Genomic DNA, 22,992 nt, shown 5'->3' with positions numbered 1-22,992 from the left:
TTTTGTTTGGTTTGTAATTGTATCAACGGACCTCTGCTGGTGGCCTGTCGAGACAAGCTGTTGGGGGGAATCCAAAGTGGAAAGTTTGACATAATGTTTGGAAGTAAACCAAAAAGTCCATCGCAGTCTAGATTAATTCAAGATAAGAGGCATTTAAGGTGCTTTCATAATCATAATAAGCAGCTTAGATAATAAGATAATAAGAAACATTTTTACTTACATTGTTACGAACATGTGGCGGCAAGTCACCATTGCGGAGTTCAACAAATTATGGCTTGAATTTAGTGTGGGAAGTTTTATCAAGCGTACTATTAACAAGCATTTTTCGAATTATTTCTGAAACTTCCTGGGGGTGTCTGAGTGAAAATAATTTCAGAGTAAATCCTACAGCAACAATTTTTCTTTAGTTTAATTAAATGAATCAAAATCCTGGTTGGTTAAGTTTTAAACCTAAGAAGTTCATATTTAGATTAGGTGTCAAAACAAAATAATACAGCATCTGAATCGGTTAACTGGAGACTCAAAATGAATCATTTGAATCAATGATTTATTTAATGGAGACTCACTCTGAACAAATCATTTGAATTAGTGAATCATTTACTGAAGGATCACTCTGAACAAATCATTTAAATCAGTGAATTTCTGGAGACTCACTCTGAACGGATAATTTGAATCAGTGAGTTATTTACTAGCGATTCTCTCTGAATGGATCATTTGAATCAGTAAGTTGTTAGCTGGAGACTCACTCTAAATGGATCATTTAGGTCAGTGAATTATTTACTAGAGACTCACTTTTAACAAATCATTTGAATCAGTGAATTATATTTACTGGAGACTCACTCTGAACAAATCATTTTAATTATTTACTGGAGACTCACTTTTAATGACTTATGTGAACCAGTGAATTATTTACTGAAGATTCACTATCAATTGATAATTTGAAACTGAAATATTTACTGTAAACTCATTCTGAACAAACAATTTGAATCAGTTAACTATTTACTAGAGATTCAATTTGAATTACTTGTTTGAATCAGTAAATTGTTTACAAGGGATTCAGTCTGAATAGATCATTTGAATCAGTGAGTTACTTACTAGACTCACTCTAAACAAATCATTTAAATCATTAAATTATTTACTGGAGGCTCTGAAGAAATATTTTGAATTAGTGAATTATTTACTAAAGACTCCATCTGAACGAATCATTTCATTTTAATCAGTTAACTATTTACTAGAGATTCACTCTGAATGACTCATTCATTTGAATCAGTGAGTTACTTACTAGACTCACTCTAAACAAATCATTTAAATCATTTAAATCATTAAATCATCATCTCATCACTGGAGGCTCTGAAGAAATCTTTTGAATAAATAAATTATTTACCGAAAGATCACTCTGAACGAATCATTCGAATCAGCGAATTATTTACTGGAGACTCACTCTGAACAAATCATTTGAATCAGTTAATTATTTACTGAAGACTCACTCTAAACAAACCATTTGATTCAATTAACTATTTACTAGAGATTCACTACGAACGACTCATTTGAATCAAATAATTATTTACTGGAGACTCACTGAACAAATCATTTGAATTGGTGAATTATTTACTGAAAATTCACTCTGAATGGATAATCTGAATCTGTAAAATTATTTACTGGACACTCACTCTGAACAAATCATCTGAATCGGTGAATTATTTACTGGACACTCACTCTGAACAAATCATCTGAATCAGTGAATTATTTATTGGACAATCACTCTGAATGGATCATTTGAATATGCAAGTCATTAACTGGAGACCAAAATCTAAATTCAAACACCTAAATACATATAATATATATTAACTTTCAAGAGTATTTGAATTTAAATTTCACAGAAATTTTGGTCTCCAGTTAATGATTTGCTGATTCATATATATATATATATATATAGGGTTTGCACCCTATTGATGACAGGCATGCAATCCTGATGAAAACAACTCGGAATTCCTTCAAGTCAATGAGCTAAGAGTAACTGTAAGATGTTTTTAAGAAAAATTCCTAGTGCTCACACAACAGCCGCAGGGCAATGTAATATAATCTGCACTCCTGGAACAGAAAATTTCCTTTAAAGACAGAATATTTTGCCAAAATTGAATAAAATGTGCCTGATCTCAATCTGACCTTAAAACAATGTCTCTAAAAGTGTTATGTCAATCTAATAATGCAAAAAACGTCTCTTTTAATAAAGAATAAAGTGTAAATAAATCCAAGTGAACTCTTCACTGTAGTAGTTAACATCCCAGCATGTCTGTTATACAGAAATTAGCCTCACAAAGAGATCTGTCAAAGCAAATTAGGCCTTGCCAAGAGTATAAACTAACCTCTTAAATTCTGGTAATACAATTAAGCAAAACTGAAGGCATTTCCTCATTTGTGACACTTTTATTACAGAGCATCTCTTAAGCCTCACTTGGAGCGACTCGGAGCAGCAAGGCGACAAATGACTGTTCATTTCAACGAATGGAGAGCAAGCAACTTCCGACTACCTCCGTCTACACGAGCATCAGCGACTGTTGGTGACCAGGTGGTCGTGTCGAGCAATGCAACAAAGTTGAGAATCCTTCAACTTTATGCAAATGAAGAGCGACTTTCTTGAGCGACAGCCAATAGGTGCACCAGCTCACGTGATCCTCCCTCAGCTCGCTCAGAGGCCGGTTGTATTCTCTGTACTATTAACCTACACAGACCTGTTTGCAGCAGATCGCCACCCAGTTTCACAGGCAGCTACAAAGTCATTGCTAGTTTGAACGAGGCATTAGTTTGCAGAAGCAATCAAAAGTTATTTTCACACCAATGAAGTTGAAGGGCCCTATCATACACCCAAGACGTGTTTTCAGACCAGCGTAACCCTAATTTTTAAGGTTTGCACCAGTTTGTGGACTCTTGGGTGTGCTTGTCTATAAAGGAGGTGTGTTAAGGCGCATTGCTGGCGCGTTGCTATTTTAAGGAGCTGAAATAGACTACGCTATTAACCAACTGAAACCAAGTCTATAGTCCAGCGCGTTAGTTATGAGTCTTTGCGGGTCCAAATGTTCACACATTGCTTAATACAAACACGATGTACAGCAATATACAAATATCTTTACATATCAAAAAAAATTAAGGATTAAAATGAATATTTTACATTAATATAATCACCAGTACGTCCATGCCTTCTTTACCGACTTTTTTCAGTTTAATCATGACAATTTGCATAATGTTATTATTATTATCAGTATTATTTATTTTATGCATATTTATAGTTGTTTTAATAAAAGCAAGTTTAGATTTGTTCACCTGTCGGGTTTTGAAGATGCCTGCATCCCCATATGGGGTATAAGAACAGTGTATTTGAATATAACTCAGTTGTTTGACCGCACTTCGCTATTATTGTTCATTTATTCGTTTGCTGGAAATTAAAACTGAATTTAGAAATAGTTTTGAAACAAATCTTTGAGGATAAAAAAGGCAATTAAATATGTAGGCCAATGGAAGTCTTTAACATGGTGCGTACAACACCGTTTCCTTATTACACCAAAGTAAAGGAGTAAAGTAGAATAAAGGTAAAGAGAAAGTAAAGAGGCGAAATGAAGGAGACTCGTTCTTTATCCTTTCGCTGCAGATGGTCTGTTTCACTGTTTTCTCTCTAGTGAAGTGTTCAGTTTTTCTATTTACAAAGTCTGACATGTAAATAGCAAATGCGCCATGGCACGATGCAACTGAATCTTAAAGGGAATGTGATGTGAGACTCGGGTTTATTGTATGTTATGTTAAAAACACACCCATAACTCATTAAGAAAATAAGCACAACACTGTTAGACCAGTGTGCAAACCAAATTTTTCCGTCCTTAACATAGCAAAAGTAGATACGGACACACTCCTACTGCTTTTGCACCTTAAGCTTTAGACTTTGCGTCTAGATCGTTAAAAAAGAGCCCAAAGGGATAGTTCACCCCAAAAAGGAAAATGTACTTACTATTTACTCATCCATACATGGTTATTAACATTTAAGAGTTTCTTCCTTTTGTTGAACACAAACTAAGATCATGGTTTCCACTACATTCATTCTTTCATGGCGGGGAGCCACACCAAAATTCATCCCGCCACGGCTACATTACAGCTTCTTATTAATTCAAAACATTAAGTCATTGTTGTTGTTGTGGTTTTTAATAGCTGGTTATAATCGCACCAAAACGCATTAAAAGGTAAGTGATTTATAACAGCGCAAACTTTTCTGTTACCGTAGTAGGGCTGTGCATTATTTGTTTAACCCTTTAAGGTGACGTACTGACAGGTGCGTAATGCATGAGGTCAGCAAACACGACGAATCTTTCAGTTAAGATGAACACAGTTTCCATAATAATACTTTATTTATAGATAAAGGTCTGTGACCACAGGTTGAGTGCCCACTGCTGGCCTCACTAACACCACTTCCAACAGCTACCTAGTCCCATATGTTCTCCCATTCAGATACTGACCAGGCTCAGGCCTGCTTAGCTTCACTGAGTAACTGATCTTGGGCTTCAGGGTGATATGGCTGTGGTAAATATGTGTACATAATCAGCTTTTAAGCACCAAAATATGGGTTGCATACCACCAATGGTGTTTTATCTATACATAAATGACTAATTCTAATACTGAATGAGAGAGCAGCACAGTGGCTGGCATGGGTTTGGCGTGGGATTCCCCATGTTGGCGTAGATTTCCTCCGGGTGCTCAGGTTTCCCCCACAGGTCCAACGTCTTGCGGTATAGGTGAATTGGGAGAGCTAAATTGTCCTTAGTGTATGTGTGTGAATGAGAGTGTAAGGGTGTTTCCCAGTGATGGGTTGCAGCTGGAAGGGCATTCACTCCGTAAAACATGCTAAATAAGTTGGCGGTTCATTCCGCTGTGGCAACCCCTGATTAATAAAGGGACTAAGCAGAAAAGAGAATAAATTAATGAATGCTGAATGATAATGATGTTAAAGAGGTCTTGCTTCCTCAACGTTCAATTATGCAGTCATCACTATTTAATGCTGTTCGAGCTCTGCACAAACCACAAAACACTAGACCTTTATTGGTAAAGAAGCAAAGCGAATGTCGGAGGATTGTCGACACCAGCTGTTTATTTGATTTAGACTCTGAACTATGCGATAAGCTGTAGATAGCGATCTGAGAGATAACCTCACATACATGAAAGAGGCAGACGCACCCAATCAACCGACTGCTGCAATGTGAGACAGGCATTATATATTGCCAGAGCCCTGAGAACAATGCGTGATTCATTAATGCGATGACATGCTGATTCTTAAGACATCTTTGGCAGCGTCAAAAAATGAGAGTACAACGTGTTTGGATTAAAGGGATTCTGTGTGATTAACAGTCTCTGGATGTACTGTTGGCTCTAGCTGCAAATATTATGGGGCACACATCAATCACAATACCAAAACAAGACTCTAAATTAGGGCTACAACAAACGATCATTTTAATAATCGATTAATCTGCCAATTATTAATGATAATAAAATAAAAAACTAACTTATCTTAAATCAAGATACACACTAGACAGATGAAATAGCATAAGAAATTATGTCTCGTTTTCTGAAGAAAAACAAACCCCTTAAAATTAAGTGATTGTTTAAACCCAAGTGCTAATTTGGGATTTCCGCCTACCCAAATTTAAAAGCTTCCCAAATCCACATGCAGTTTGATATCATTTTAAAGAAAACCCTTTGAATTTCCATAAAACACTATTGAAAGTGTTTAAAATAACTGTATGTGTTGTCTGTGTTATAATAAACACCTAAAAAAAAAGAGGCGCTTTTTTTTATATATATATATATATACTCAAATTTGAAAGTGTACCTTTCAGGTTCTGTGTGGTCTAGGTTGCTGTAATTAATTTTGGTGGTGCCTGCACATGTCTGTAATCAAAGAAAAAAATGTCTCTACCTTAATCTATGCAAAAGTTATAGTATTCCAACTGATTAGAGGTGCTATACGTTTTCGTATGTTTTCATATTTCACTATTCTTTTGTTTGATCAAACATAATTCACTGTGTTTGGACCACGTCAGACATATAAAAGGATTACTTATGCACATCACCTCAAAAACAGAGGAGAATGGCCCTGAAGCGCACAGCATAAGGTAAGAGATGACTGCTGTCTGCGCTATCTGGGGCTGCTTAGTGATCATAAATGTATTGTTTACACTTCTGCCCCATGCAAACACCGCGATTCATTTGACAACTGTTTTATATGTGAATATAATTCAGTAAAAGGAATGCTAGAACCGTATGAGCACCGGCTAGAGCTTTCAATTGAGCCATAACTTGTACATGTATCATAAATGAATCATATGAAAAATATGAAAAAGAACCAATTTTCAATACCCAGCTCGGATATCCAAAATACTGTGTATTTAAGTGTAAATAACTTCTGTACAGTAGAATAAAAACCAAAGTGATGCATACGTGCATAAAATATAGCTTCCACACTTTCAAACGAAACCACATAAGGGGGTCTGGTGCAGTGCTAGCCCTTTAAATCTTCAAGGGAAAGTCATTGACATCACGGAGATGAGATTGTGAGGTTAAAACAAGCTAAATTATTTGCCAATGGGGTAAGAAATACAATCTTAATGAGACATAATCCCTTTACACACTGCATTGAAGCTCATTTGCAAAAACCTATAATAGGGGCTCTTTGAGGAACGTAAATCAACCACAAATACCAAAAATAGACTCTAAACAACTACAAAATATGCTTGGATCTTGAAAGTGATCAGTTGCACAAAAAATCATAAAAGCAACAGCAAAGAAAACACCAACTCTGCGATATTACAGGATTGTACATTTACTAACTAACTGAACGACCGAACGAATGAATGAACGAACAAATTACTTAAATTATTGCACTTTGTTTAAACAATCCAGACATTCCTATGACGGCTGAGAAAGCTCAAACATGCTGCAAATGAAGAAAAGACATGCAAAAAAAACACTAATACTGAGAAAACATCATTCAATAGACAAATTACACACACACGAATTCGCACAATACATGCAAATACAGAAACAGGCTGCAAAAAGTATAGACCACAACAAAAACGTGTATTATCTGGATGTACAGTTGACTTCAGATGCAAATAATACAGAACGCAAAAACCACAAATTGAATCTAAACAACTCCGCAATATGCTTTGGTCTGGAAAGTGATCATTCATAACAAAAATTCATAACATCAAGAGCAAAGAAAACACCAAGTCTGTGATAGTACAGGAATCTACATTTAGGCCCAATCCCAACTCTATTTTTGTACCCCTACCCCTTGGCCCTTAAAACCGAGTGTGAAGGGGAAGGGCTTCAAAATTTACCCCTAAGAAATGAGACAGCACTACAGCGCCTGCAAACATCAACATATGTCATCGAGATCTCTTGCTTTATATGAGATCAGACGATCGCGACTGCTGTAGTGATTCCAGTTGCGTCATTTTTTGGTATTTATCTTCAGAAAAACACTGAAGGCATATATAATGTTATCATAATGATCTAATGTGGTAATAAGATCGTAACTATACTGTGCATTTAACACTGTGGCCATATTCATTAATGTAAACACACAAAAAACAACATTAACATCATAGCAGACACTGTAAAAAGCCCATTCCCAGCCATAAGACTTTTCCAACAGGGTATTGGAGTGTCATCGAGTGTCAGAATGTTGTGGGACTGCTATACAGGAGTTATTATTATGAATTATAGAAAGCAAAATGTAGAGGTTTTTATTTTAGCATTATTTTAAAAAGCATGACAACATGAACGTGGTTATGAATGTATTAAAACGTGTTTGTTTGTTGTAAAAATTGGTAATAATGACAAGAATACTAATTTGTGGATCTCCTTACTTCCGGATGCAGCTATCCTGCCGTTGTGGCTGGTGTATTCTTGGAAAATTTTTTACCTCTTGGTTTCGAGTGTGGTCCTCGTTCGAAGAGCTATTTACTCCTTCTCCTTAGCCATATGCCTTCAAGCTAAAGAGAATTGAGACACCCCTACCCCTTCACAGGAACGTGCACAACAAGGGGTAGGAGTAAGGGTAAGGGCTAAGGGGTAGAATTGGGATTGGGCCTAACTAACTAACTAACTAACTAACTAACTAACTAACTAACTAACTGAATGAATGAATTAATTAATTAATTAATTAATTGTTGTAAAAAAATAAATGAGTGAAAAGAAGAGAGAACCCAGTCCAGGAGACTCGAAACAAGCAGAATTCCTTTATTGAGACGTGTTGGTTAATCTGCAGTCATACAGCGTCTTTAAGATGTCCATGTGTTTGCAAGAGCCTACTAGAGGTCTGCAGTCTGCAAGTTCTTTCACGAGTCTCACACAAGTCTCACACAAGTCTGATTTAAGACAAAGATTTCATGTCTATATTGTGTTCTTATGAGGAGGGGATTTGGCTAAACAAAGCATGCAAATTAAGAGTTGTGGTCGGCAGGGTAAACTGCTCTTTCAGGCCTTGATCTCATCATGTTCTGGAGACAGAAACCGACTGACCAGTTGATTGAAAAGAGAAAACAATAGACACCCCATGCTGTGAAACTGATAATTGCATCACTTTGGCTTAGCCTGTAGTCAGCAAGGCAAAGGTTAAATCAGTGGTTCTCAAAGTGGGGGTCGGGACCCCCCGAGGGGGCGCGGGACAATGAAGGGGGGGGTCGCCTGGTGATTTCCAAAAATCTATTTATTTTTATTAAACCATAATAATTACCATTTTAATCCATGACCTACTAAAAAAGTAGTCGTTTACAGTTACTATATACACTACTGTATATAGTTACTAAAGTAGCTTATAGTTACTAGTTCTATTGGATTGCGACCCCTCAGGTAATTACATTATATTAAAGACTCAGCAATAGCGTCAGATGCAGCAGATTGATTTTATAATACCAGTTTAAACTTTCTGGCACATTTACAGCACTGACATACATTAAAAAAATATAACGAAGAATAGACTTGGGTTTATTGGTGTGTGTGCGCCCCATTGCATGCAAGGTTTCTGTATTTATAACCACCTCAGAGGATATTAGGGGTTGCAAGTTACTGGCATTGTTATTTTGGGGGTCGCGAGCTGAAAAGTTTGGGAACCCCTGGGTTAAATGACCCTCCTAGCTGGCATGTCAATGAAATAATATAATTAAAAACCAGAGAATATAACTTTTTAGTTATACGTAGATTATTGTTCATTTGAAATTAGATGATATAAATTTATATTTCCACAGAATGAATGAATGAATGATTTTTTTAAACAATCCAGACATGCCTACGGTGGCTGAAAAAGCTCAAACGTGCTGCAAGTTAAGAAAACACATGCAAAAAAACACTTATACTGAGAAAACATCTTCATCCATTTGACAAATTACGCAGAGACAAATTTGCACAATACGTGCAAATACAGAAACATTTTTACAGAAACAGAAATGTGTAGGGACTCCCCAAAAAAAGTGACATAAAGTTGGATTTAAAAGATAAAACCAACTTTACTGACTCAGCCGAGCACACAGTCACTCTTCATCTTGAGCATTTGAATGTACAGTTATAAACAAGCCAATAGAGCTCCATCTGCTGTTCAATGCTAGGCTCAGAATCAATTCAAGCGAGAATATCGCAGCATTTTAAACAATTAGAATCAATGCAGAATTGACCTCTCCAATATTTTTTGCCACACCTCTAGCTAGAAAAGGTTTTCTGTTATACATTAGTGTAAATGTACCGTTAGATGCTAAATAAACAAAGGGAAAAAAAAGTGTGATTTCTTAGTTATTATTTAGTTGATGCATGCTAATGTCCACCATAAACCTGTTTATGTATAAACCGCTGTATAAAAAATGTACAAAATATTTTTTAAATCCTGTTTCACGTTATACTGACAAACGTTCTTCTATATTTTATGATAAACCTGTATTTGAACTGTAATATACAGAATAAAAAGCGTATGTGACTCACCCACACTGATGTAGTTGGCTGCCAAGAAATGATTGCAGTGTAAGAGTGTGCTGCTGCGGGATGAATCCGTGTCAGTAGTGAAGCCCATGGATCTCGTGGACAAATTGGGAGAATCCGTACTCATGCTGCCGGAGAACAGCGAGGTGTTCAAGGATGCTGTATCCATATTGCTTAGTTTGCCTTATTTTGAAGGAATTTCACATGTAGAGGTGATAAACAATCCCAGGAACAGTCATGTATGACTCAGAATCTGCAAAAAAAAAGCTGTCTGTTGTCTCTAAATGATCCGTGTTTTCCTAAGAGAAGTAGAGCAGATGTTTACTCTGTGGTGGGACGTCTGGTTTAGGTATGGAGGTGTGGAACAACGGTCTGACGGAGCAGAACAGTCAGTAATTGACCTGCAGACAGGACGGGGTCAGTGTATCAATGGCCCGGAGCAAAAACACACACCTGGACGGATGCACACCTGTTAACACAAGATGCAAGACTTTACATACTGCACTTTCATAAACATCAACTTCTAATATCCCAGCAGGCACAGGACGTCAACGTGATGTCAGATTGACATTGTAACTCAATTGAATTTTATTAGGAAATAACAATGGGTTGATGTCAGAACCCAACGTCAGGTTCACATCAATGTCCAAGTAAAATCAACCAATTATCAATGTCTAATGATGTTACAGCTTGACGTTGTGGGAACGTTACCACTATGACGTCTATCAGATGTTAGATTTGGGTTGCCATACCTGTCAGTATTTGACATCAATATGACGTTGGATAAGATGTTGGCTCGACTTTGGATTTTGGTCACTTTCCAACACAACCTGGAATTAACCAAATACAACCCAGGCGCATTCTTAAAACGCAGTCTCGTCGAAGTTTCTGGAGATCGTGAAATAGGTATCAGGAGGTATGTATTTTTGCAGTTTTTGTTCTTGGGAATCCGCTAGAGGCCACTATGTACGATTTTTTTGTATCTCAAATGTCTCTCGCGAGTGCTGTTTGCGATTGCGCTGTTCCCATGTAAACGCACCAGAGACCGCTGACGACCGACTGAATGCCTGAATGATTGACTGGGCGACCGGCCAATCGACTGACCCACCCTCCTTCTTCCCTAAACCCAACCAATTTTACAGATTGACGCGCCCACCCACTTACTTCCCTGAACCCAACCGACAGTTTACAAAAGTCGTCCAGAAAAAAGAAAACCCTTCGTCTGTTTTTTACCATGTTTTTGGATTTTACCACATTCTCACCCCGTTGTTCACTCGTTCATTTTATTTTTTTTTTGGAATCTGTTTTTGTCTTCCATGATTTCTGGAAGCGCTCTTCCCACAACTCGAGCCCAGTCATCGTGGTCAACTCCTCTCAGCGTCTCAAGTCTGCCGAAGTACACAACAAGCTAACTGGACAAACTGGTTGTGGTGGGAAAGCCCTCCACACGAAGGTAAGAAGTCAGCTGGTAAGCGCCAACAGGAAAGGCGTCATACCGCCACATAGTGGGGTCAATAGTGGGGTCATACCGCCACCCTGGGGTCAATAACATTTGACACTATATGAATTTCAAGTCACATTTGTGATAATGAGTTAGGTGTTTTAAGGAAGCTGTGAAAAATGTAAAAGCTATATCTATTGTAAGTTATTAAGAATCTGTAGTTGGCATCTTCCATTTCTTTTTCTTCTTTTTCAATTAGCCTATCTTTCAATCTTTGGAACTAGAGGTCTGCATTTTTCTGCGGCGCGGGAATATATTTCTGAATAAAGCGCAGGAGCGGTCGGTAACTGGTTTAATTTTGGATGGGAGCGAGCAGTCTAACAGTATCGCTCCCGACTCCTGAGCGAGCGAGCATGCGTATGTACAGTACGTGTGTGAATAAGACAGCGTGTGTGCTCGCGATTAAGAGGTGTGTGTGTGAGCACGAATGAGAGAGAGCTTTGTGCTGTGTGTGTGTGTGTGTTAGGCTGTCTGGACTCTGTATTGACCTTATTCTAAAATGCAGAAGTGCGCCTGTTTTCGCGATTGTTTTAGAACTTCCGATTAAGTCGCCTATGGGTGAAATGACTATATAGGAATAATAAACGGCAGAAAATGGTCAAACTACTTGCTCTACATACAAATGTTTGCACAGTACAGACCAAATAGAATAATAAAATAATAAAATATCAAATTGCAACATCAAGCAGCGTAACGAGCAGTTTATAACGTCAAAATATGAATGGAAGTGAACGAGACCTGAAGTCTCCAGCCAAAAAGATTCAAAAACAGAAAAGATTCGTCGGCGGAGAATAAGGTGAATAGCTGGGTGGTTTTAGGTTTTGTTCTCCCCCCGCTTGTTAGCGGGAACGGGTGCGGCGGGTAGAAAATGTGGCGGGTCGGGCAGCGGGACAGCAAATGCTGAATATAACCGGGAGCGGTCGGGTTCGAGCTAAAACCTGGCGGGAGCAGGATTCAAAATTTAGTCCCGTGCAGATCTCTATTTGGAACTACTGTTTTTCTGTAATTCTTATTTACTAATTCTAAATTAAAAAAAAGAATAATAAAGAAAGCAGTAATAAAAACATCACATCATCTCTGATATATATATATATATATATATATATATATATATATATATATATATATATATATATATATATATATATATATATATTTTTTTTTTTTTTTTTTTTTTTTTTTTATATATATATATATATAATTTTATGGACATTTTTGTGATTTTAATGTCCAAAAAATGTCCCAGTACTCATAAAGAACATGTCACCTTGGTGATATACCCGTTAAAATACAACAAAAACATTGTGATACATGATAAATAAAAAAAAAAGAACATCTTATCTTGGTATCACACCCAGAATAATACAGTATTACCATAGTACTATGTCACTGAAACACACACAGTAAGGTGTATGATATAAACACAAGAATGAATGGAAACTTTCATATTACTGTAGAGATTCAAAACAAATTATGTAACCACTCAAGTAGCATCTCATATTTGTGCATGGCTGCATCCCAATCAGAGCTGATCTCTTTCTGAATTCCACGCTTCAGCCTGTCAGGAATGGGAGTTGTGTTAAAGACATGTCAACCGCCTGCTAACCTGAACAATGGCTTTAATGTTAGCTTTGAGTGCTTGTTGTGTTTGGCGTGACATGTTGATACCCGAGGATGCAGGACTGGACGTGTCAGGAGTGTTACACCTGGCCTCAGGTAACAGAGCGGCCAATGACAGGGGCGAAAACCAGAAATACCCTCCCTCTAAGACATGACCCTTGGCCTCAGGTAAAACAAATCTGTCTGACTTAAAAGAACACCACTTTTTTGCAGGCTAATTTAAGTCCCCCAGAGTTAAACAGTTGAGTTTGACCATTTTTTAATCTATTAGCTTAGCTTAGCATAGATCATTGATTTGGATTAAACCATTAGCATCTCACTCAGAAAGTGTTTCTATTTAAAGCATGACTGTTCTGTTGTTACATTGTGGTGCTATGATCAACAAGAAATTAAAAGTTGCTATTTTCTAGGTCGATATGGCTAGGAACTATACTCTCATTCTGGCGTAATAATCAAGGAAAATCCCTGTCTCACCAGTGTAATGATTTTACATGGATTTTAACTGGTGGCGCAAGTCTTGGGCTTGTTGCTAGGGACTATTTTCAGAGGAGGGAAGCTTTACAAAGTTACATTTTTGAATCTTTGGTTATTTTTGAGCGAGATGCTAATGGTCTAATATGATTCAATCATCTATGCTAAGCTAATTTGACAAATTACACACACACACAACATACGCACACTACATGCAAATATAGAAACAGGCTGAAAAATGTATATATCACAACAGAAATGTATAGGGGAACCCAAAAACATGAAATAAAGTCGAATTTAAAACACAAAACCAACTTTAAAGTCTCAGCCAAGCTCAAAATCAAATTTCTTCTACATCTCTAGTAATTTGTAAGATGCTAATGTTCTAATATGATTCAATTATCTATGCTAAGCTAATTTGACAAATTATACGCACACAAATTCGCACAGTACATGCAAAAACAGGCTGCAAATACTGTAGACCACAGCAAAAATCTATAGAGGAACCCCAAAAAAGTGATATAAGGTTAGTTATAAACATTAAACCAACTTTAATGACTCAGCCGAGCACAAAAATAACTCTTTTGCTTGATCTCTAATCGTTTTTAGGTAAGATGCGAATGGTCTGATATGATTTAATTATCCACGATAAGCTAATTTGACAAACTACTCACACACAAATGTGCACAATACATGCAAATATAGAAAAAGGCAGCAAATAGTATATATTACCACAAAAATGTAGGGGTGCCTCCAAAAAAGGGATATAAGGTTAGTTTAAAAACATACAACCAGCTTTAATGATTTAGCCAAGCACAAAATTGCTCTTCTCCCTGCTGAAAAATCCAGCTTAAACCAGCCTAGGCTGGTTGGCCGGTTTTAGCTGGTCAACCAGGTTGGTTTTAGAGGGGTTTTGGCCATTTCAGCCTGGTCTTAGCTGGTCAGGCTGAAAAATGACCAGCTAAATCCAGCTAAAACCAACTTGACCAGCCTGGTTTAAGGTGGACATAGGTGGTTTTGGCTGGGCTCCCAGCCTGGCTAGGCTGGTCAAGCTGGTTCTAGCTGGTCATCTCCCAGCCTGACCAGCTAATACCAGGCTGGAAATGGCTGGAAACAAACCTGGAAATGGCCAAAACCCCTCTAGAACCAGCCTGGTCGACCAGCTAAAACCAGCCAACCAGCCTAGGCTGGTTTAAGCAGTTTTTTTTCAGGAGGGCTGCTTGATCTTAAGTCATTTTTAGGTAAGATGCTAATGGTCTACTATGATTCAGTCATCTATGCAAAGCTAAACTGACAAATTTTACACACATAAATGTGCACAATACATGCAAATACAGAAACAGGCTGCAAATAGTATAGACTACAAAAAAACGTCTATAGGGGAACCCCAAAATAGTGATGTAAGGTTAGTTATTAACATATAATGACTCAGCCGAGCACTAAATTGCTCTACTGCTTGATTTCTAGTCATTTTTGAGCGAGATGCTAATGGTCTAATATGATTCATTTATCTATGCTAAGCTAATTTGACAACTTACACATACACAAATGCGCAAAATACATGCAATTACAGAAACAGGCTGCAAATAATATAGACCACAACAAAAACCTACACGGAACAAAATTATTCAAAGATGATTCCTTGGATTTACTACATTTTTTACGTTCAGTGGTTGTAAACAATTTATCTGAGCTGAATTTAAACAAACAAATTAAGTTGAACATTATTCATTTAAATTTGTTTGTTTAAATTCAACACAAATAAATTGTTTGCAACAGCTCTGCATGCAACACTTTTTTCAGTGTATAGGGGAACCCCCAAAAGTGATATAAGGTTAGTTTTAAAATATAAAACCAGCTTTAATGCCGAGCACAACGTCGCTCTTCTTCTTGATCTCTAGTCATTTTTGAGGGAAATGCTAATGGTCTAATATGATTCAATTATTTATGCTAAGCTAATTTGACAAATTACACACACACACACACACACGCACACACACACAAATGTGCACAATACATGCCCATACAGAAACTAAAAGGCTAAAAATTAATATGTCAAAACAAAAATCTATAGGGGAACCCAAAAAAAGTGACAAAGTCGGTTTTACAACATAAAGCCAACTTTAAAGACTCAGCCAAGATCAAAATCAATATTTTAATCTCTAGTCATTTTTAAATAGCCAAATGTATAATATAATTCAAATAACTATGCTCAGCTAATTTGACAAATTGCAAACACACAAATACGCACAGTACATGCAAATACAAAAACAGGCTGAAAATTGTATATACCACAACAAAAATGCATGGGGGAACCCAATAAAGTAACATAACGCAGGTTTTAAAACATAAAACCAGCTTTAATGACTTAGCCGAACACAAAATCCTTCTTCTTCTTGATCTCTAGTCATCTTAAAGATGCTAATGGTCTAATATGATTCAATTATCTATGCTAAGCTAATTTAACAAATTATACACAGCACACACAAATGTGCACAATACATGCAATACATAAACAATATAATATAGGCCACAGCAAAAAATCTATAGGGGAACCCCAAAATAGTTATATAAGGTTAGCTATAAAACATAAAACCAGCTTTAATGACTCAGCCGAGCGCAAAAATAACTCCTCTGCTTGATCTCTTCTAGTCATTTCTGAGTGAGATGCTAATGGTCTAATATGGTTCAATTATAAGCTAATTTGACAAATTATACACACACAAATGGAAATATAGAAACAGGCTGCAAATAGTATATACCTTAACAAAAATGTGTAGGGCACTAAAAATAAAGTCATTTGTACGAGGTGCTAATTTTCTAATTTGATTCAATGATCTATGCTAAGCTAAGTTAAAAGCATTCAGCTGAATGGATAAAAAAACTGTTTAACTGTAATGTAGTTAATTTAAACCTATTTTTCAATAAAAGAGGAGTGCTCCTGTAAGATGTGCTATATTCCTCAGTATTTACAAACAGTGGATGACAAAAACACTTCATTTTCTGGCTTGATGTTTGCATAGATGTGGAATAAATGGAATTATTCGACTAAAACATAATCATTAGATTGCATGTACTGCTTTGTCATCTTTTAATTATAATTATTATTCAATTTTTTTAATGGAAAGCAGCTACAATTATTTATAATTGCATATTTATGGCCAAACCTTAAAAAAAATACAATGCATTCATTCAACACATTAACAGTTATTTTCAATTGTTACATTATGCTATAATAGTGTGTAATCTGTTAATGAGTACAATGTTGTTTCAAGCATCCAAACAATTAAAGTGTAACTTAACATTGTTTCATGCATTAGGATGTGTATATATTTATTTTCTAAATAAAATAAAAAATTCAGTTAAATAATCAAAATAAAATAAAATCCCAGTGATGGGTTGCAACTGGAAGGGCATCCACTGCGTAAAACATATGCCGGAATATTTGGTGATTCATTCTACTGTGGTAACCCCTAATAAATAAGGGACTAAGCCGAAGGAAAATGTATGAATGAATGAAAATTAAATAAATAAATAAATAAATAAATAAATAAATAAATAAATAAATAAATAAATAAAAGATATACAATATTTTTGTTTACTTTGCCAGAACCATTTAAATAATTAGGATTAACCCTTTTATAATTTGATATATAATATATTGTATTCTATTTATAATTATAATTTACATTATTATATAAATATAATTATATATAATTATAAATATAAGTTTATATTAATATTTATTATATAAATTAAATATAAATAAAATAAATGAATAAAATGTAGTATGATCTATATATTAATATTTATTTAAATATAATATATATGTAATTTGTAATGTTTACATTTATTAATATTTTATATTAAATATTTATTTATTTATTTATTCATTTTAATATATATTAATATTTACCTGTCAGACAGGTACAGCTGGTTATTCTTAATAGTGATTTTTTTTTCAAAACTATTTTACTTTCATTTTAAAGCGGACACTTTAATTTGTCTGATATATCTATTTATTAAAAAATAAAAAAGTGAAAAAATTTAATAATAACAATAATAATTAAATTTAAATTAACAAACAATTGGATTTTATGTAAACACCAAATGAGACAAATCATTTTTGTAAACAAGTGCAAAACATATTAAGACATAAAGAATTACAAAAGCATTATATTGCTTTAAAAACATCTTTAATAAGATATAAATTATATAGGTGGTTCATTCCACTGTGACGATGAAGGAAAATGAATGTATAAATGAATGAATTATTAAATAAAAAGACAGTAATTGATGTCATTCATGCATTCATTTATTTTCCTTCGGCTTAGTCCCTTTATCCATCAGAGGTTGCCACAGCGGAATGAACTGCCAACTCCACCTGCAACCCAGTACTGGGAAACACCCATACACTCTCACATGCACACACTCATACACTAGAGCCAATTTTAGTTAATTCAATTCACCTACAGCACATGTGTTTGGAATGGGGGGGATACCTGTAGGAAACCCTCGCCAACACAGGGAGAACATGCAAACTCCACACAGAAATTTAATAAAAACTGTCACAGTGCATCATTAGTAAACAGTAATAAACATCTTTACAATAATTAGAATTGTGGTGTAAAAATGTGCTTTATAATCATTAAATTACCGTCAATATAAATATACTTCACTTTCTCTTTACGTTTAAATAAAATCTGCTCGTGGGATTTACTCGTCTATTCAATATTAATGCAACATCAAAGGACTCTGAAGCTCAATGACTGAAATAGGTCAGAGATTTGAGAATGAATCCAAAGCTCTGTTGTTTACAGACTCTCTCAGGTTCAAAGCAGAGCCAGATACAATTGGACCAGGGTTTTATAGGAAGTATAAGGAAGATGCATTGCCTCACAAAACGTCTAATCGGGCCCTCGTCACCTCTTTAAATCTGCTACTGAAAGCCACACAAAAGCCATTGTGCTCACAGCACTGACAGGAAACGCAGCGTGTATGCAAATGTCTGTGCTTAATTTCCTTCCCTTCAACATAATAAGTAAAACAAACACAAGTGTCTCTATCGATCGCGCATGCAGATTATTTACCTTCAGATCCCATATACATTTGAAACCAGAAGTTTACATACACTCTAATAAAAGGAACGTAACCATTTTTTTTAAATGACTGATGGTAAATCATACTAAACGTTTACTATTTTAGGTCCGTTAGGATTACCAAAATGATTTACATTTGCTAATTGGCAAAATAATGAGAGATTTTTTTTTTTTGACAATATTTTTTATTAATTTCCATACATTTTACATACATTTTACATTAATTTCCATACAGTTTACATACATTTCCTTGGTATTTTTAGCTTTGCATTTTAACTGAATAAGTTTGGCCAAACGTTTTGGGTATCTTTTCACAAGCTTCTCACATTAGTTTGAAGGAATTTTGGCTCATTCCTTCTGACGGAATTGGTGTAACTGAGTCAGATTTGTAGGCTGTCTTGCTCGCACAAGCTTTTTCAACTCTGCCCACAAATTTTCTCTAGGATTGAGCTCAGGGCTTTGTGATGGCCACTCCAAAACATTCACTCTGTTGTCCTAAAAGCACATTGTAAATAATTTGGCAGTATGCTTAGGGTCATGGTCTGTTTGGAAGACCCATTTGTGGCCAAGTTTTATTTTCCTGACCGATGTCTTGAGATTTTGCTTCAGTATTTCTACATAATGTTCTTTCTTCATGATGCCATCTATGCTGTGAAGTGGACCAGTCCCTCCTGCAGCAAAACAGCCTCACAACATGATGCTGCCACCTCCATACTTCACAGTTGGGATGGTGTTCCTAGGCTTGTAAGCTTTCCCCTTTGTCCTTCAAATGTAACACTGGTCATTATGGCCAAACAGTTCAATCTTATTTCCATCAGACACAGGACATGTCTCCAAAGAATATTCTTTTTCCCAGTGTAATATAGCAAATTGTAATCTTGCTTTTTTGTTGATTCTGGCTTGTTGATTTTTCCATGTTGTCACACAAGGAAGCAGTGTGTTTGAGATTTTCCTTAAATGCTATTCTACAGTTGTGCCTCCAATTAACTCAAGTGTTATCAATAAGCCAATCAGAAACTTCCAAAACTTTGAAATCATCATCTGATTTTTTCAGAGGCTTAATAATTTTATTGTATGTAAACTTGACTTTCAAGAAAAGTTTACAAAAACAATTTCTCAACAAATCTGTCATTATTCTGCTATTAAGCATAACAGAAACACATTTGATAATCCTAACTTACCTAAAAGAGAAAAAGTTTAGTCACATTTACATCTGATTTGTTTTAAATGGTTATGTACCTTTTATACAGTGTATGTAAACTTCTGGTTTCAACTGTATATAGACCTGTAAGATATATATATATATATATATATATATATATATATATATATATATATATATATATATATATATATATATATATATATATATATATGCACACAGTGGGCAAAATAAGCATTGAACACGTCATGTGTTTCCTGTGAATAATATTTCTAAAGGAGCAGTTGACATGGAGTTGGACCAGATTTTGGTGAAAGCCCAAACAGCACAACCATAAAAACAAGACAACAAGAAAATCAGAAAAATCCGTAATGTGTAATAACAATAAAATGACACGAGAAGAAAGTACAGAACTACTGAAATGTATATAATACTTTATATATCCACATTTACATAAGTAAAATGAAGCCTCATGCATTGCTCAGGTGTGAGTTTTTCACAGTGTAAACATCTTGCTGGTTCTGTGGGTCTCATCTATCCAAACTTTATTTTGTATTTTCTATTGGATTCAGGTCAGGTGATTGGCTAGGCCATTCTACAGCTTGGTTTTCTTTTTCTGAAAATGTTTGAGAGTTTCCTTGGCTGTGTTTTGGATCATTGTCTTGCTGAAATTACTAAATATAATTGTAATAAACAGAAAAATCAGGAGAAAGATAAAAAAATATGGGCGACGTGGTGGCGCAGTGGGTAGCACAATCGCCTCACAGCAAGAAGTTTGCTGGTTCGAACAGGGTCAGTTGGCATTTCTGTGTGAAGTGTGCATGTTCTCCCTGGGTTCGAGTGGGTTTCCTCCGGGTGCTCTGGTTTCGAGTTTTGGACTGGGGGAATTTGTGTTTCCCAAAACTTGTAGTTACTCTGTATAGCAGATCCATCGTTTGAACCATGTTAGTTATAACATAAAACGCCCATAATATTGCTCTAAACGGAGTGGAGTAACAACTTCTTTAGAGAAGAACCCCATTATTTCTTTGTGTAAATTGTATTGTTTTACACGCATTAAAAAAAATTACAATATTAGTTTTGCTAAAAACATGCACTCGTTTTCCATATTAATTGAAATATATGTAAATGGCACATATAGAGCCTGTGTTTCCTTTACAAATATTATTGAGAATATTCCATATTCTATTCCAAAACGTAAAATCACTTACAAAAGCTAACAAGTATTCTAATATCATATATAAATCACATGAATAAATAAATAATGAGGCGATTTATTAAGAAATTAAATATATTATTTATTAGGAAATTAAAAAAACCTACTTAAAAATAAATAATAATATTAATGACCATGATGATTATGATGATGATGATGATGATTATTATTATTATTATTATTATTATTATTATTATTATGTAGGATATTGTTTATTTATTTTTTATTTTTTGAAAAGTCTACTTTTACAATTTGACACATTCAAACCACTGCAGAAATGTTCTAACCAACAGGCCCATGTCATATACAGTGCAGATACTTAATAAATAACCTACTATAAATTTAAGTATTATTGTATGCTGTTTTTTTTTTTGTTTTCATAAGATTTTTTTGGAGACATAAATTACGCTTTTAAATAATAGGTTTACTAAATCTTAAATTAAATAATAGGTTTACTAAATCTTTTTACGTTAAGTGGTTGTAAACAATTTATTTGAGCTGAATTTAAACAATCAAATTGAGTTGAGCATTACTAAATGTAATTTGTTTGTTTAAACTCAACACATACAAACTGTTTGCAACACTTTTGCAGACATAATTTTTCAGTGTACTTTGAAAGCAATTTATACCTAAGAGAGATGACTTTTTTTTACTTTTTTTCTTAAGAATTTGTTTAAATGATAGAAAGTTCTAAATAAATAGGGGATAACTGGGAATAGAACACATGTTTCTAACTACAGCTCCAGGGGTGTAGTTGCAGGCGTACAAGTTTGCGACACAGTTTGCGAATGTTCGTTGGAACGACGGATTTGGGAAATATCAAGTCAACAAACTATGTTTGTAATGACACAACTTGTGACCTTAGTTGACTAACGATGGTTTTCAGAAACACACCCCTGTATGGCTGTAAACTTGTACTGTATGCGGCATTCGGCAGGGCACGCTGCAAAATGCCTGTGCAGCTTTATGCATAGTGCGTAAATATTATTGAACACTTATCAAACTGTCATTATCGTTTTATTGAAAAATATATATTGTGATAATTATCGTTATCGAATTATCGCCCAGACCCATTGCAAAATAAGTGAAAAAAAATTATGGCAACAACAAAAGAAATCAGTAGAAATTACTTATTAAAACCATTGTGTGTAAAAATGTGCTCTTCTCCACATTAAACAACATTTACAGCAAATATTTTTAAAAGAAAAGAAGAAAAAAAATCACACGTAACCTCTATAAAGCAACCTCTATGTTTTCTTGGGCAATAACAAAGCCACACGGCTGATCTGGACGTCCCCCGAGAAAAACTCTGCACAATACACTCGACACACACACCGTAACATGAGACCCGGCCAATCTGGCTCAACCAAACACACATACACAAACCAAACACACACTGTCACAGCTCAAACAACATTCCAGCATCTCAAAAAACCAAACGTTTACTGTTTTACTACACGTTTCCAATTGTATCTCTATCTTTTCCCGTCATCCGTGTGGAAAAATAGATCAGGGATGTTACACTTCAAACAGCAGATGTGTGTTGACAAGCTAATAGCATAGCAGCTGGCAGACTGGAGAGCGTGGATCACGACTACACAGAGAGAATGACACAATAGACCATTTATTTCAGTTTCAACCAACCGTATAGCATTGCAACTCACAGGACGTCCTACATGGCGCAGTGTTTGGGTTGAGATTTCCAAAAGAAGCGGGAGCGTATCTGTGCCACACACACACCGACAAAACAAAAGTGACTCAAGAATTATAGCCACGGCACATAAACATCTGAAATGACACAGATAGTAGGGTGTTCCCTGCCTAAGTACACCGGTTACGTTTTAATTTATGGTTGCCTGATTCATGTTTAGCCTGAGGCGCAGGTCAAGTTCAACAGGCGCAGATTAAATCA

The 22,992-nt window shown here is 35.4% G+C and overlaps 1 protein-coding gene across 4 annotated transcripts in view; it reads right to left on the bottom strand.

Annotated features, from left to right (window-relative positions):
• plch2a (phospholipase C, eta 2a) overlaps positions 1-22,992 on the bottom strand; it is a 297,121-nt gene that overhangs the window by 258,615 nt on the left and 15,514 nt on the right. For 3 of the 4 annotated variants that reach the window (XM_073909056.1, XM_017357540.4, NM_001347692.1), the window contains one exon: positions 10,015-10,480. In XM_073909056.1, the coding sequence (XP_073765157.1) occupies positions 10,015-10,180 (166 nt within the window). In that variant the 5' untranslated portion in view covers positions 10,181-10,480. The remainder of the gene's footprint in view (positions 1-10,014; positions 10,481-22,992) is intronic. The other variant, XM_073909047.1, reaches the window with a different exon arrangement.

The sequence above is a fragment of the Danio rerio genome, chromosome 8 (assembly GCF_049306965.1).
Source record: "Danio rerio strain Tuebingen ecotype United States chromosome 8, GRCz12tu, whole genome shotgun sequence".
Taxonomy (NCBI): Eukaryota; Metazoa; Chordata; class Actinopteri; order Cypriniformes; family Danionidae; genus Danio; species Danio rerio.
The sequence above is the reverse complement of the archived record's forward strand: the minus strand, read 5'-3'. Positions and strand labels throughout refer to the sequence as shown.